Source organism: Staurois parvus, unplaced genomic scaffold, assembly GCF_062004578.1.
Source record: "Staurois parvus isolate SC_StPar_1 unplaced genomic scaffold, SC_StPar_1.0 ptg001276l, whole genome shotgun sequence".
Taxonomy (NCBI): Eukaryota; Metazoa; Chordata; class Amphibia; order Anura; family Ranidae; genus Staurois; species Staurois parvus.
In genome coordinates, this window is record NW_028319072.1 from 1 (window position 1) to 16,545 (window position 16,545).

Sequence of the window (16,545 nt, forward strand, 5' to 3'; positions counted from 1 at the left end):
CCTGTGCACTTTGCAATAAATAGGGAATAACCCATTAACAACCTCTTGAAACCTCCAACACAGCCCCCCCTTCCTTTCCCCATCATACCTCCAACGCAGCCCCCCCAACCCCTTCATTTCCCCATCATACCTCCAACACAGTCCCCCCAACCCCTTCATTTCCCCGTCATACCTCCAACACAGCCCCCCCCCCTTCATACCTCCAACACAGCCTCCTCCCTTCCTACCTCCAACACAGCCCCCCCAACCCCTTAATTTCCCTGTCACACCTCCAACACAGCTCCCCCCTTATACCTCCAACACAGCCCCCCCTTCCTTTCCCCATCATACCTCCAACACAACCCCCCCCCCCAATTCATTTCCCCATACCTCCAACATAGGCCCCCCCCCCCATTCCTTTCCCCATCATAACCCCCCTTTCCCCACCATACATCCAACACAGCCCCCCCCCCCCCTTTCCCCACCATACCTTCAACACAGCCCTCCCCCTTTCCTCATCATACCTCCAACACAGCCCCCCAACTTTCCCCACCATACCTCCAACACAGCCCCCCCCCCCCCTTTACCCATGATATCTACAACACAGCTCCCCACCATACCTCCCCTCCAACATAGCCCCCCCTTTCACCATCAAAACTGCCCCCCCTTCCTAGTTTCTAACAATGCAACATTATAAAGCCTGGTTCACGCCTGCGCTCTTTTTAGTTGCAGCACATAGAAACACGTGTCATGAAAATGCACTGATTACAGTGAGGCCGTTCATATCTGCTTGCTGCGATACACACTTCTATTTTTGTGGCCCACTGAAGTCTATGAAAGTGGATGAAACGCATGAAAAAACACACACTAAAAGAGCATTAAAGAACATAAACAGAAGGAAAATGCAGGACAGCGGGAAGGATGTGAATGGTGCCTTTGTATCCCAAAACATGGCAGCAGGCTTTAACAATTCCTTGTAACATTTGGGAAGTCCCCAACAGTCACCTGAAACACAGGGGATGGTGTAAAGGTTCCTTTTTACTGTAGAGCAATCTAATACTCCATTATAACATGAAAGCTGTTCTTAAAGGGTTACTAAACCCCGGACCCTGCATTCACTATATCTGCTCTCTCACAGTACACAGAACATGGAAGTACAATTATGTTAGTAAATATAAACTGCTAAATACCTTTTCCTCATCAGCAGTATAAAGCAGTCTTGTGACTTCTATCAAGTGTCCAACAGAGCACTGGTTAGAGCTTTTAGGAGGAGTTTTCATTTTGCTCTAGGAGGATGCAGAACCCCTGACCTCTATCTGGACAGTGCTGATTGGCCCTGTACTGATCACATGCACTCTCTCAAGAAAAAAACAAAAAACCTCTAGCAATACACACCAAACTGAGCATGTGCAGAGTGTGCACAATATGTCTTATCAGGAGATAAGAGGGGGACACTGGAAGAAAAAAGGGAGGATCAGAGACATCAGGATCAAACAGCGTTTTTACACAATGCAGAGGATTAACCCCTTACGTTCCACAGTGAGTATAAAGAATTAATTTTAAACGTGAGTCTCTGGTACCATGGATGCCCCTGTAATATGACATCAAGTATGGATAGATCATTTATACCACGTAACTGTCTAATGTATTAAGCTCTGTAAGGTGCAGCCAATTCTTTAAAATCAATATTCTATAGTACCATATAAACAAGAGTCCGCAGGTTAGGTATACATGAAATTTTAAAAGCATGTCATACATAGACTTCTAGTCAGGGGCAGACCCCAGAAAGTCCAAGTTTTACAACATACCCCTCAAAAACTATGCTATAGATACAACTACTAGTTATTTGCTTTATGTAACAAATGTGCTACTTACTCATTTCTGGGCTTAGCAGCACGCATGTAGAATTTCAACTCTGAGAAGAGGGGCCCATTATCGCTTGGTTCCTACAATTTAAAAACATATTTTAATTTGTGTCCAAAGCAAGGGTCCAGATTTTTCTCATCTAGTTCTCAGCCCCCTCCATAGTAAATTACAGCTCAGCGGGGTCTCCCAGATAGTGAGGAAAAAAAAAAAGTACAACACCCAAGAGAGATGAAAGCAGGTACCCGATTTAAAAAAAAAAAAAAAAAAAAAAAAAAAAAAAAAAAAAAAAAAAAAAAGAATGAATGACTTAAATGAGACCTATACATCCATCCTGTACATTAAAATTTGGAACTGGCAATATTTTATTATCCAGATTCTCAGCTTTATTTTTGGGCGCTTTGACTAATCCTCAAGCCTAAAATTATTTTTTAAGCATTGCTGGGGTGGTAATAGTTCACTAAGGAATGTTTATTTTATTGTGCTCAATGTGTTAGGGCCCTTTCACATGGGTGAACAGTCTAGATCGACTTGTCTGTTTTCCAGAGTTGCTGGACAGTATTTTTGTGTGTATACTCGCAAATCCGCGCACATGCCACACTTCCTTCATTAAAATAGAGCCAGAAGAATTTTTATGCTCCTCTGTGCATACTCGCAAATCCATAAGTGATATACAGCCAATCATTGCGTTTTTTTCTGCCGGAAATATCTGATCCTCATACATCAGTACAGTGTGCAAGAGGCAATGAAGTTTATGTTGTTTACATTGCATAAAGCAAACATAGCAGAAGGTTGATTTTTGCAACTGAAGATAGTAGAGTAGGTATTCCTGCAACAACTGCTTCATCTTGAAAATAAGTTCTAAGGTTTAAAGTTTAGAACACAAAATGAGCAATTACTAAAGTAGGTAGCCATCACTTACTGTTGCTTTTTTTTTTTTTCCTTACTTCACAGCAGAAAAAAACAAAACAAAAAAAAAAAACAAAAAACCACGGCTTTAACCATTAGTCGCCCGGCCAATGGCCGTTTGGCGGCCGGCAAAATCCTTCAGCGTTCCGGGTGGATGCCATATGGTGTCCTCCCGGTCATGCACAGTTTGCACGCCTGCAGAGCCGCGCAATCTGTCACCGACCACGTACCTCAGACAGGGCCGATGACAGATCTGAGTACCGGCCATGTTGCTGGTACCATGTGACCTGCTGTGACCAATCACAGCAGGTCACATGACAGTTGTATACAATGGATGGCTTTATTCATGTTATCCATTGTATACTAGTGTGTCTAGCTGTGAATGGTCACAGCGATCACATGCACAAGCTGGGCCAATCACAGCCCAGCTGTGTCATGTGATTAGCCGTGGCCAAAATCACAGCCAAGCACAAAAAAAAAAAAAAAAAAAAAAAAAGCCCTGAATGAATCGATGTCATTCAGGTAAATGCTTGCCTATTGTGTAAAAAAAAAAAAAATACTGATCACTTCCCCAAAGTAGTACAATGTTAATATGGTAACATTGTACTACTTTGGTCATAGTGAAATATGAAAAACAAAATCTTAAAAAAAACAAAAAATGTAATAAAAAAAAATTTTTTTTTTTTTTCCCCCCATACTGTCACCAGTGTCCCTGATCACCGCCATGCCAGTTATATGATGACGCTGTACTGCACTGGTGACAGTATGTTAGAAAAAAAAAAAATTGTGAAAATAATTTTTTTTATATTTTTTCATTTTTCTGAAAAATTATGACAAAAAAAAAAAAAAAAACAACTTCAAAAAACTCGCCATGCCTCTTATGAAGTACTTTGGACTGTCTACTTTGCAAAAAGGAGTCATTTGGGGGATCTGTACTGTTCTGACATTCTTGGACCTCAAGAAATTAGATTGGCTGTCAGTACTTCAGGACTGATCAATTTTCAGATCTATACCATAGTTTGTGAACTCTATAACTTTCCTACAAACTAAAAAATACATCCTAATTTGGGTTATTTTCACCAAAGACATGCGGCAGAATACATTTTGCCCTAAATTTATGAAGAACAAGTATTTATTTGCAAACTTTTATAACAGAAACTAAGAAAAACATGTTTTATTTTCAAAATTTTCAGTCTTTTTTTGTTAATTTAGCAAAACATAAAACCCCGGCAGTGATTAAATACCACCAAAAGAAAGCTCTAGTTGTGTGAAGAAAATGATAAAATTTTAGTTTGGGTACAATGTTGTATGACCGTGCAATTGTCATTCAAAGTGTGAGGGCGCTGAAACCTGAAAAATGGCCTGGGAGGGAAGGGGGTAAAAGTGCCCGGTATTGAAATGGTTAAACTCCATCTAAAGACCTTCACTAGGGTGCCTGTTGCGCTGTTTTTAAAAAGTGACAGCTGGTATGGTGAACATCTCCCCGTACTGCTGTCACAGGGTGATGGGGAAATCGGGGCAGATGTTACATGTTCCACCCTAAAATGGGTAGAACATGTTCCCAAAGGTGAACTTATCCTATAGGCTGCATCTTGGTAATGGCAGTTACAAACACAAAAAGCTGAGACAGATAGTGGTATCAATGTACTAATACACAAACAAAATGGCAGCAAGCACAAACCACTTCCTCTGGAGAGGTGGATACAGCTCATTTGTGCCTTTAAGAAGCCATAATTCACAGTTCAGTATGGTCATTTAGGTACCACATGCCCCTCAAACCAACACAACAAGACAGCCATTGCCGCCACTAAGAAAAAGGAAAGTTAAAAGACATGGACAAAAAAACATGACATCCAACAGAAGCTTCCACTCTCTAGGACCTCCATTGGAAGTAAAGTAGGATTTAACTAGAACCCAATCCTGGACAGATAAGGCAGCTTTCCCCCCCCCCCCCCCCCCCAAGAAAAGAAGCCAATGGAAAATAAGGGAGAGAGGGTCCCTGAGCTAGGAAACCCCATCATGGGAAAAGCCCATGCATGTCTCTTCTCAAGGAACACAACTACTGAGTAGAGGAGGAAATCATCTAGGAGGCCCGTCACGGACACAATGGACTTCAAGAAAAAAAATAAAACATTTTACTAAAATCTTACCACTTTTATGACATATGGAGCATCTGGTCCAACAGTCTTAGCATTTTCATTAGCTGGTTCAGAAAAAAAAAAAATGGACATGAAAACAAGTGTATACACATTAAATTACATTGTTTATAAATTGTGAGAATATATATATTTATTTTATAATAGGTCAAATTTCACACGAACCACCTATGGATGTACACATATGTATAATCTGCACCTTTACACTAAAAGGCACACAGGGGTAAGATGAAAACATCTGCCCATGTAGGCAAAAATACACTCGAAATGTCTCGAGCATTTGAATAGACAATGACCAGTAACATGAGCTACTGTATTTCTTCTACTCAGCCCAGTTATCTGTAGCATACTCTATCAGAGAATCAGCCACATGTGGCCACTAAGAGCAGCACAAAGGGGTTTTCCCCACTTTCAGCCAAACGTGGTACACAAGTCAGCAGTTAAATGGTAGTGCCACAAATTGGACTTGTGCTTATTGGCTGTTTTCATTCGGAGATGTGTGGTTTCTTCTTTTCTGGGCGACAGCTTGTTCCTTGAACTCGGACCGATCTTCAGTGTTCAAGCAGAAATCCATCCAAAAATGGCAAGTAAAATAAATAGTCCATTAGAAAATAAAACAAAAACCAGCCTTTGCAGCAACATTGACCATCAATCATGAAAGTTTCTGCACATTTTTTTCTTCCACTAGATGTCCTCAGACAGATGCCCAGCATCATTAAACCCACTTTCACTGAGCCCAAGTCATTCTGGACTCGTCCAAGCCTGGACAGGGAAAGGAGAAGCAGCACAGTGTGGAGCTAATCTTATTTGACTCGGTTTTCTCTTCCTGTCCCCATGCTTCTTGTCATCACATGACCCGATGTTGCTCCTTGCACTTTTTCCCCTCACACTCCAGCCATGTGGTAGACTCCAAGAGGTCAAATTAAATTGCTTACACAGCTTTTATTTACAAAATACATGTGATGATGTATTAACATTTACAGTTGCAATAATTTGTGACTGAATATCTACTTGGAGTTACGTTTTCACTGACAATCAAGAAAGGTTACATTTTTCTTTAACCACTTCCTGTCCGGACACTTTTACCCCCTTCCTGACCAGGGCAATTTTCAGCTTTTAGCGCTATCACACTTTGAATGACAATTGCGCGGTCATGCAACACTGTACCCAAATGAATTTTTTATCATTTTTTTGAGATAGATAAAGCTTTATTTTGGTGGTATTTACTCACCACTGGGATTTGTATTTTTTTTGCTATGTAAATGAAATGTCCAAAAATTTTGAAAAAAAGTGTTTTTTTTATAAAATTTTGCAAATAAATAATATTTCATCATAAATCTTAGCTAAAATTTATTCCGTTATCTTTTTAGTAAAAAAAAAATCCAAATTAGTTTATAAGCAAAAATTATAATTTTTAAACATTTTTATTTTATTTTTTTATTTTTATTTTTTTTTACATACTGTCACCCTAGCAGTACAGTGTCACCATGGTGACACTGTACTACTTGTGAGGGGTGATGAAGATTTTTTTTTTTTTACACAGATTGCTTTTACACCCATATAGGATGTAAAAGCAATCATTTCTCTTTCTCTCTGTCTGCATTCTTGCACTCATTGAGAAGAACTGAGTGAGCTGTGATTGGTCACAGCTTGTCACATGGTACAAAGCTTTTGTGAATAGCCTTGTACCATGTGACCTCTGATCATTCACAGATTTCACACATAGTAAGCAATGATGTCAGAAGTGACATCTTGCTTACTACTTTGCATGTGATCACTGATTGGCCAATCAGTGATCACATGATCGGGACCTCATACAGAGGTCCCGTCCGACGACGGTGTTTCACGGTGTCCGGAGGACACAGCGGGCACCGGATCGCGGTGCTGCGCGCTCCCAGGGAGCGCGCACAAGCAGGGTGCGGGGAGGCCGTTTATAGACGGCCACCCGACCCTGCAGCGCCACCGTCCGGCCGTTTATATACAACGGCCGGTCAGGAAGTGGTTAAATGATAAAGGAAACCCATTTATTTTGCTATTAATATCCAGGTGTCTGCTTCAACGAAGTCTGGAAGGCTAAGGTCTCGTAGAAATGGGAGCAGCTTCTAGAAATACAATGCACCTATCTAATGCATGGTAACTGCAACGCATCAAGCAAAGTAGTTAATTTATGTCACTGCACTTCAGCACACTGGGGTTTATTTACTAAAGCTGGAGGGCTAGTTCACACTAGATGCAGTCCAGGGCGTTTTTTTTTTCTGCATCAAAAACACATGCAGTGTTTTCCATGTATTCCAATGGCCCTAGTTCACACCCGTGCAGTCAGTTTTCGTTGCAGGAAACAAAGTAGAGCATGCTGCATTTTTTCTGCACAGAACCATACTGGAACATAGCAAATTGTATCAAAACTGCACCGGAACTCCGTGTGGTGTGAACTGTAAGCAAAAACATATCCGGAATGCATCCAGAGTGCGTTTTTGTAGTGTGAACTGGCCCGGAGAGTGCAAAATCAGGCAAACTGCTGCATAGAAGCCAATTAGCTTCTAAACTCAGTTTGTTCAATTATCCGATTCCTGACCACCCTATAGCAGAACTACTGCTACAGGGCGGAAAGCCCTTGCAAAATCATGAATATATATGTGAATTAGTATTCCCGGGTAGGGGGCGTGCGCTCCCCACTCACACCACCATTGGTGGCTACTGCTGTCAATCACCAGGTCCCGGCCAGAAAATCCTCTGGAGGGTGAACCTTTTTAAACGGAGAGTGCCCAAGAAATGGCCAGCATCACCCCTTTAATTTTGTCATTCATTTTGTCTAACCCATTGTCAGACCCTACGCTGGTGCAGTGGGTCCTGGGTTCCTCCTGGTGCACAACAATGCCCAGCCTCATGTGGCGAAAGTATGCAGGCAGTTCCTGGAGGATGGAGGAATTGATACCATTGAATGGCCCCCACGCTCGCCTGACCTAAATCCAATAGAACACCTCTGGGATATCATGTTTCGGTCCATCCGATGACGCCAGGTTGCACCTCAGACTGTCCAGGAGCTTAGTGATGCCCTGGTCCAGATCGGGGAGGAAATAAACTAGGACACCATCTGTCGTCTCATTAGGAGCATGCCCCGATGTGGTCAGGCATGCATACAAGCACGTGGGGGTCATACAAACTACAGAGGACCATTCTGAGTTGCTGCAATGAAATTTCAGCAAAATGGACTAGCCTGCTGCATCATTTTTTCACTTTGATTTTCAGGGTGTCTTTGAATTCAGTTCTCTGTAGGTTGATTTTCATTTCCATCAAACGATGGTGTATCCTTACATTCTTAACACATTACCCAATCCGTATCAGAGATATCCAGCATTATATTTTCCCCATTGAGATCTGATGTGTTTTCAAAGTGTTGCTTTAATTTTTTTGAGCAGTGTATTTGGTTGCTTGCTGTTGAAACAGGCAACCAACCTGCTAGGCTCAAACATCCCCCCCCCAATTTCTTCTGCTTACTAAAGTTGTGCTTGAAGTCTTGTAACTTCTCAGGCTAGCTGTGTAAGCAACTTCTGCAGTGATGCTCCATGAATCTTACGTCTTAGGGAAAAAAAAACAAAAAACTGTAGCTTTGTGTAGTGATCCATATGACAGAAACCGCAGAAGGGTTACAGGTCCCCGATGCCACAAATATAGGTCACAAGAGACCCTGTGTGTTCAAATTGGAAATCACTGTATTTGTGACGATGTAGTGGCTATAAAAGACATGAGATCTGATTAGGTCCTAATCGTTTTTATTTTAACACCTTCATGACTGGGAATCTTCTGCCTTTGCAGCCAAAGCCATTCTGGTCAGAAGGAGTTAGATTTTATTTTTTCCTTAGATGTTAAAAAGACATTTAACACAAGCTGGAAGAACGGTAACATTTTCATCACCAATTTAAAATCATAAAATGGCATAGGGGGTAGGTTAGAACATCTGTCAATTGTTTGCATGCTACGTCCCTATTGGTGATATTTCACTCACTGGCTTTGTGGTCACCAGCAAAAGAAGCAATGCAAGATTATCTCCAATGTAAACACAAAAGTCCTAAGCTGCCCCACTATCAAAAAAACAAAGGTTTTGGCTGGAGACAAGAATGTTCTATTGCAGAACCTAAGTTTAATAGGATTGCCAAATCATCTTGGAGTGTGTGTCCAGCTCTAGAAGCCTCTGAAAGTGGACTAATAATAATAAAAAAAAATAAAAAATTACCAAGATAAAGACGTCCAAAACCACCCTGTCCAATGGGTAGTCCCAATTTCCACTGCTTTTTGGCTGAATCGGTGAGTACCTCCCCAGGTGGGAACTCCTCTGCCAATTTCCGCTTAGCTGGAGCTTTTTTGGCACCTGATCCCGATCCTGCTGTTTTCTTTGGAGGCATTTTTCTAGGTCTAGCAAGAAAGAAAAGTGATTATATTATTTTACCCTTTAACACAATGCCACACTTTTTCCATTCCCATACAGCTATGAAGGTTTCCCTGCGTTCTTTATAGTAGATTTATATCACAATAAAAATCATTGCAACTGTTTACAGAGTTGCTCTAATATACTGTATGTTACAGTTGTATCAGCAATCAGCACAAAGAAAAGCATCCTAAATTCAAAGGACACACCACACACTGCAAACCTATTTTTCATTTCAGAACAGAGGTGTGTAAAAACTTAGAAAGCACACACAGGCAACATTATTCTTCTATAAATAACATAATAGCTCACAATGTCATCATCATACACAAACAAGTGTGTGAATACCTGTACTGACTGCATACAGTATAGCAATTGATACACAGAAAAAAAAAAAAATCACATTTAAGGCTACGTTCACACTAGCCTTGTGTGCAGGCGGCAAAGAGGCGTTTGGTAAGCGTTTTTACCACTTCCCAAACGCCTCTGCCAATTCTGCACATTACAGCACATGGTGCTGTTCTAACGGGAGCGTTTGCGTCGCGGCAAACAGACGCCTCTGGACGAGTCAGGAGGCTTTGAAGCCTCCTATTCTCGTCTATGGTGCCGCTCCGCAAACGCCCGGCTGGCGTTTGCGGTGTGGTTGCGGGGCGTTTGTGGAGCGGTAACACCACTCAAACTGCATTATAGGCGTTTGTGGGGCGTTATTAATGCTCGGCAAACGCCTAGCAACTGCCGCTAAACAGCGCATGCGGCGTTTGCGGAGCGTTTGCCGAGCGTTAATAACGCTCCGCAAACGCCGGACCAACGCTTGCCAAACGCTATAGGGGCGTTTGGCAAGCGTTGGCAAAACAGCCTAGTGTGAACGAGCCCTTAGAGCCATTAGATTGATGGGATACTGACACTTGAGGGTGGTCAGCGTTATTGACACCTGAGGGCTCATGAGCATTTTAAAGTGGTTCTGAAGGCAGTTTTTTTTTGTTTTGTTTTTTTAACCGTAAGCATTAGGGAAGAGAACCTTCTGCATGCAGATTCCCCCCCAAGCCCCGCCTATACTTACCAATCTGGATCCATCTCTGTGCATGAGAGTAGAGGCATTCTTCCTCCTCATTGGCTCAGAGACAGCAGTGGGAGACACTGGTTCCCACTGCTGTCCACCACAGCCAGTAAGAAGGGTGCAGGAGGTGGGATCGAGTCCTGCTGTTTGTACCAAAAGACACAGACAGCAGACTCAGGAGCGATTCCACACAAGTGCCCACATAGCAAGTGTCTAGCTATGAGGGTACTCAGCAGGTGGAAGGAGCCGGGAGCACCTGGCAAGGAACCCAAAAAGGAGGAGGATTGGAGCTGCTCTGTGCAAAACCACTGCACAGAGCAAGCATGACATGTTATTTTAAAGAAAAAAAATTACTTTAACCACTTGCCCTCCAGAGGATTTACCCCCCTTCCTGACCAGGCCATTTTTGCGATACGGCACTTTAACTGACAGTTGTGCAGTCATGCAACGCTGTGCATAGATGAAATTGATGTCCCACAAAATAGAGCTTTCTTTTGGTGGCTTCCGGTTTTTTTTTTAATATACAGTTGTGCTCAAAAGGTTACACACCCTGGCAGAAAATTGTGAAATTTTGGCATTGATATTGAAAATATGACTGATCATGCCAAAAAAATGCTCTTTTATTGAAGGATGATGATCATATGAAGCCATTTGCTATCACATAACTGTTTGGCTCCTTTTTAAATCATAATAACAGAAATCACCCAAATGGTCCGGATCAAAAGTTTCCCTCCCCTGGAATGTTTGGCCTTGGTACAGAGACACGGTGACACACACGGGTTAATATGCCAATTAGAGGTTAATGTCCCACATCTGTGGCTTTTTAAATTGCAATTAGTGTCAGTGTATAAATAGTCAATGAGTTTGTTAGCTCTTACATGGAAGCACTGACTAGGCTAGATACTGATGGGGATCAGATCTCAGCCTGTGTTTACATGGGGATCAGAAAACAACTGTCAAAAGTCCTGCGTAACAAGGTAATGGAACTTTATAAAGATGGAAAAGGACATAAAAAGATGTCCAAAGCCTTGAATATGCCAATCAGTACTGTTAAATCACCTACTAAGAAGTGGAATGTTCGGGGATCTCGATACCAAGACAAGGTCAGGTAGACCAAGAAAGATTGCAGCCATAACTGACAGAAGAATTGTCCGGGATTCAAAGAAAAACCCACAGGCAACCTCAAAAGAAAAAACAGGCTGTGAAGCTGTACCGAAGAAATCAAAAAGTAAAAAATGCTGCCCACTATCTTAATCTGTCACTAGACCCAGTGAAAATCCCAGTACTTCAGAGTATGAACAGATGTGCGCATTCCCCCAAGCTTCCCTCAGAATGCAGCCTTTGGTGAATAAGTGGATAATCACCTGATCCAAAAGGTTGTAACACAGGAGGCAAGAGAGGTGCTCCAACGGGTCACTTCAGTTAAAAACAAAAACAAAAAAACATCAAAACATCCAGACTTATAGCAACTGAAAGGGGTTTTCCGGTCACAGCATACACTTTAATTTTTATAATATCAGCATTGTAATAGCAACACGAACAATTATTTCTGGCAATCCAAAATAAGCTTACTTTAATGTAATGTAATGGGCACCATCATAACTGACGGACACGTACATCAATAGTGACCCTAATTCAGTGATCAGTGCCAATACTATACACTGTCACTGTACTAATGACACTGGCTGGGAAGGGGTTATCAATGGGAGATCAAAGGGTTAACTGTGTACCTAGTAAGTGTAATGTGTGCTGCTTTTACTAATGACTGATCTGCATACAGAGTCTAGTGTGTGTGTGTCAGCCATAAATCATTGGTCAGGACCTGCTGACAAAAATCCAACCACAGCGCATGTTAGCAGGGGGTGCGCACCACAAACCCGGAAGCAGGCTTGCAACATTTTTATATGTTGCTGAGCCTGCAGCTGCCACCCTGTGACAGTAATTCTACTGTTACAGGTCGCCAAGTGCTTAATAGTAGGCTAGAAATAATTGAAGTTCAATGTGGAAATGAATATAATGATTTTATATTTTGACCAGATACACTTGGAAGTTATATGCAAATCTTGACTTTTCCCCATAAAGCCACAAAGGCTATTGGGACTTGTAGTTTTCATTCACAGAATTCTGTAAACGAATGACATGGGTGGGCAAAGCCTTGCACGGCCGCGTCTTTTTTGAATTGCAACAGCAGACACAGAGAGAAGATCCCCTATTTGAGGGCCCATTCAGATACACAGTGCACACAGATTACAGTAATCGTTTTCCAGTTTTCAGAGCTTTTGTAAATCGCTTCGCTCCTCATCAGGAGAAGCGATCTACACGGTTTCCTAAATAGGCAGTCAGAGGAGAGCGGTCTTCTCTGAGAATGCCCGTGAACTCAGCCGCAGTAATTTACCGCTGCTTGATAACTACGTGGCAACTGGCCCATTGTAGCTTTACTGCTACAGGGGTGCCGCCTTGTGCACAATCACGAATATATACAAACACACGATTCTGCTTTTCCGGGTAGGGGGCACTAACATCAGCCGACCCGTGCTGTCATTGGCTCGGCACGGCCAGCGATTCATGACTCGGCGATCGGTGGAGCAACTGACAGGAGAGAGATCTGTGAATGTAAACACAGATCTCCCTCCTTTAGTTGTGGATGTACCGGTTTTCATCTCCCTCCTAAGCAGGGAATAAAAACCAGCGTATCCCGTAGTAAAACACCACACAGTAGACACTCATAACACATAGCTAACCCTTTGATCGCCCTAGAACAGTGATGGCAAACCTTGTAGAGACCGAGTGCCCAAACTGCAACCCAAAACCCACTTATTTATTGCAAAGTGCAAACACTGCAATTATACATTAACATCTTTTGTCTTAAAAGACAAAAAACACAACAGAGCGTCGTTCCACAATTTCCACCAGCACAAAAGGGCAATGTTCCATTGACTACCAGCTTTTGGCCTAATATATTTTAGCACCTCAAGAAATATGATGAGACAGTAAAAGCTGTGTAAATTCATGTATCCATACCATAGTTTGTAGACGCTAGAACTTTTACACAAACCAATGAACCACTTGCCTACCAGGTACTTATACCCCCTTATTTACCAGGCCAATTTTCAGCGCTGCCGCACTTTGATTGACAATTGCGCGGTCATGCAACATTGTACCCATATGAAATTTTGATCATTTTTTTCTCACAAATAGAGCTTTCTTTTGGTGGTATTTAATCGCCACTGGGCGATTTACTTTTTGCGCTATAAATAAAAAAAGTGCAAAAAATTTGAAAAAAAAAAAGTTTCTTTGTTTCTATTATAAAATTTTTCAAACAGGTATTTTTTCTCCTTCACTGATGTGCGTTGATGAGGCAGCACTGATGGGCACTGATAGGCGGCACTGATAGGCGGCACTGATGAGGTGGCACAGATAGGCGGCACTGATAGACAGCACTAATGAGGTGTCACGGATAGGCGGCACTAATACGTGACACTGATGATGGGTACTGATAGACGGCACTGACTGGCATCACTGCTGGGCACTGACTGGCACAACCCCTGGGCACTGACTGGTGGCACTGACTGGCAGCACTGCTGGGCTGCACAGGTGGGTGGGCACAGGTGGGTGGGCACAGGTGGGTGCACTGCTGGGCACAGGTGGGCAGAGCTAGTGGGCGCACTGCTGGGCACAGGTGGGCGGAACTTGCGGGTGGCACTGCTGGGCACCGATCATCAGGGCACTGATCATCAGTGCCCTGATGATCGGTGCCGATCCCCGCTCTGACAACTGCCGGTCCTCGGCAGTACTTTCCTCACGATCTGACAGCGTGAGGAAAGTGCAGCCGAGAACCGGCACTTGCATTTCCCTCTGATCAGCGTGTCATTGGACACCGCTGATCACGTGGTAAAAGGCCGCTGTGATTGGCCTTTTACCACATCACGTGATCAGCTGTGTCCGTAGGACACAGCGATCACCGGGTGCGCGCCCCCTGGGGCGAGCAGGAGAGCGCGTTCTGGGAGGACGTCATATGACGTCCACTCAGAACTGGCCGGCCGCAGTGCAGCCGTCATTTGGCTATCTGCGGTCGGCAACTAGTTAATATACACTTACTGAGATTTTCTTTTCTTACCAAAGACATGTAGCAAAATACATTTTGGACTAAATTTATGACCGAGTTTATTGGATATGTTTTTTTTTTTAACAGAAATGAGAAAATATAGTTTTCCCAAAATATTTTTGGTCTTTTTTTTGTTTATAGCGTAAACAAAAAACCCAAAAGTGATCAAACACCACCAAAAGAAAGCTCTATTTGTGGGGGGGGGGGGGGGGGGGAATGACAAATTTTGTTTGGGTACAACACTGAATGACCGCACAATTATTAGATGAAACAGCGGAGCGCCAAATAGCAAAGAATGACCTGGTCAGGAGGTGGGTAAATCTTTTGGAAGGCAAGTCCTAAAGAGGCGATTCTACAGGGTGGCACAGTTGCGCAAAATCAGGCATCTATACATGATTTAGATTTCCGGGTAGGGGCATGCGCTGCCCTACCCGCGCCGCTATTGGTGGCTGGGGATGTCAATCACAGGGTCCCGGCCAGCGATTCCTGACCAGCATTCATTGATCGTTGGCAAAGCTGACAGGGGAGAGACCTGTATGTAAATAACACAGGTGTCTCTGTGTCAGCAATGACATGCGGTTTTGTATCTCTGCACAGCAAAGATACAAAAGCAGCATATCTCCAAGGTAAAACAGCACACAATGTAAAGCACACAGTTAACCCTTTGATCACTCCAGATGTCAACCCCTTCCTGCCCAGTGCCATTAGTACTAGCACTGATCACTGTATTGGTGTCACTGGAATGTCAGTGGCAGTTAGTGAGTTCCCCCCCCCCCAGTGTCAGAATGCCTGCTGCAGTCCCGCTATAAGTCACTGATCGCCGCCATTACTAGTATTAAAAAAAATTTCCAGTATACATGCCGCCATTTGTAGACGTTATAATTCTCACGTTAACCAATATACACTTATTGGGCTTTTTTTTTTTTATAAGCAAAATCACGTAGCAGGATAAATTTTGGCCAAAGGGCTCGTTCACACTTAGCTGTTTTACCAACGCTTGCCAAACGCCCGTATAGCGTTTGGCAAGCGTTGGTCCGGCGTTTGCGGAGTGTTTAACGCTCAAACGCCACATGCGCGGTTTAGCGCAGGTGCTAAGCGTTTGCCGAGCGTTAAAAAACGCCCCACAAACGCCTATAATGCAGTTTGAATGGTGTTACCGCTCCACAAGCGCCCCGCAACCACGTCGCAGCGGTACCATAGACTAGAATAGAAGCGTCCGTTTTGCCGCGACGCAAACGCTCCCGTTAGAACAGCACCACGTGCCGTAACGTGGAGAATTGTCAGAGGCGTTTAGGAAGCGGTAAAAACGCTTCCCAAACGCCTCTCTGCCGCCTGCACACAACGCTAGTGTGAACGCAGCCTAAGTCTATGAATAAATTTGATTTTGACATTTTTTTATTGGACGTTTTATAGCAAAGTCAAAAATATTTTTTTTTTCAAAATTGTCATTTTTCATTCATAGAGCAAGATAAAAAAAAAAAAAAAAAAAAAAAAAAAAACCGCAAAGATGATCAAATGCCGCCGAAATAAAGTTATTAGTGAGGGTGAAAAAAGGCCAGACATTTAATGCACAGCGTTGCATGACCGCACAATTGTCGGTTAAAGTAACGCAGCGCCATATCCCAAAAAATGGCCTGGACAGGAAGGGGGGCGGTAAATTCCCCATCGGGCGAGTTGGTGAAACGCACACCCATATCTGGGTTTGGCTCACAGAAGGTGGATCCGTTCGATCCGTTGTGGCGGTTAAGAAATAAACCCATTTAGGGGCTACGTATGTCCAGAGTTCTGCTTTATATGATGTCACCAGTCTGTGTTTCCTGTGACATCACCACTGAGTGACCACAAGGAGGGACTAGGAGCTCCACATACAAGTAGGGGGTCCCCGGAGACACACACCTCCATGACAAGCCATACAGGGAGGCTGTTAGCGCCCCCAACAGTCATCCCCTCCCCCTCTCAGTAGCTGTCCAGCACCGGCTCTGGATGTTGCCGGTCACAGCATCTTCTCCTCACAGCTACCAGTCAGCCATCTCCGGACGTATCGCCCCCT

At 43.3% G+C, this 16,545-nt stretch overlaps 1 protein-coding gene across 1 annotated transcript; it reads right to left on the reverse strand.

Annotated features, from left to right (window-relative positions):
• Positions 1–1,854: 1,854 nt before the first annotated feature.
• LOC149437651 (serine/threonine-protein kinase VRK1-like) lies at positions 1,855–11,780 on the reverse strand (the record flags this gene model as incomplete). Its single annotated transcript, XM_089660799.1, has 4 exons — positions 11,755–11,780; positions 9,142–9,320; positions 4,902–4,954; positions 1,855–1,925 (listed from the first exon to the last, which is right to left on the reverse strand). Coding segments are annotated over exons 2-4 (293 nt in total), but the record flags the coding sequence as incomplete, so codon positions are not given.
• Between the last annotated feature and the right edge of the window lie 4,765 nt (positions 11,781–16,545).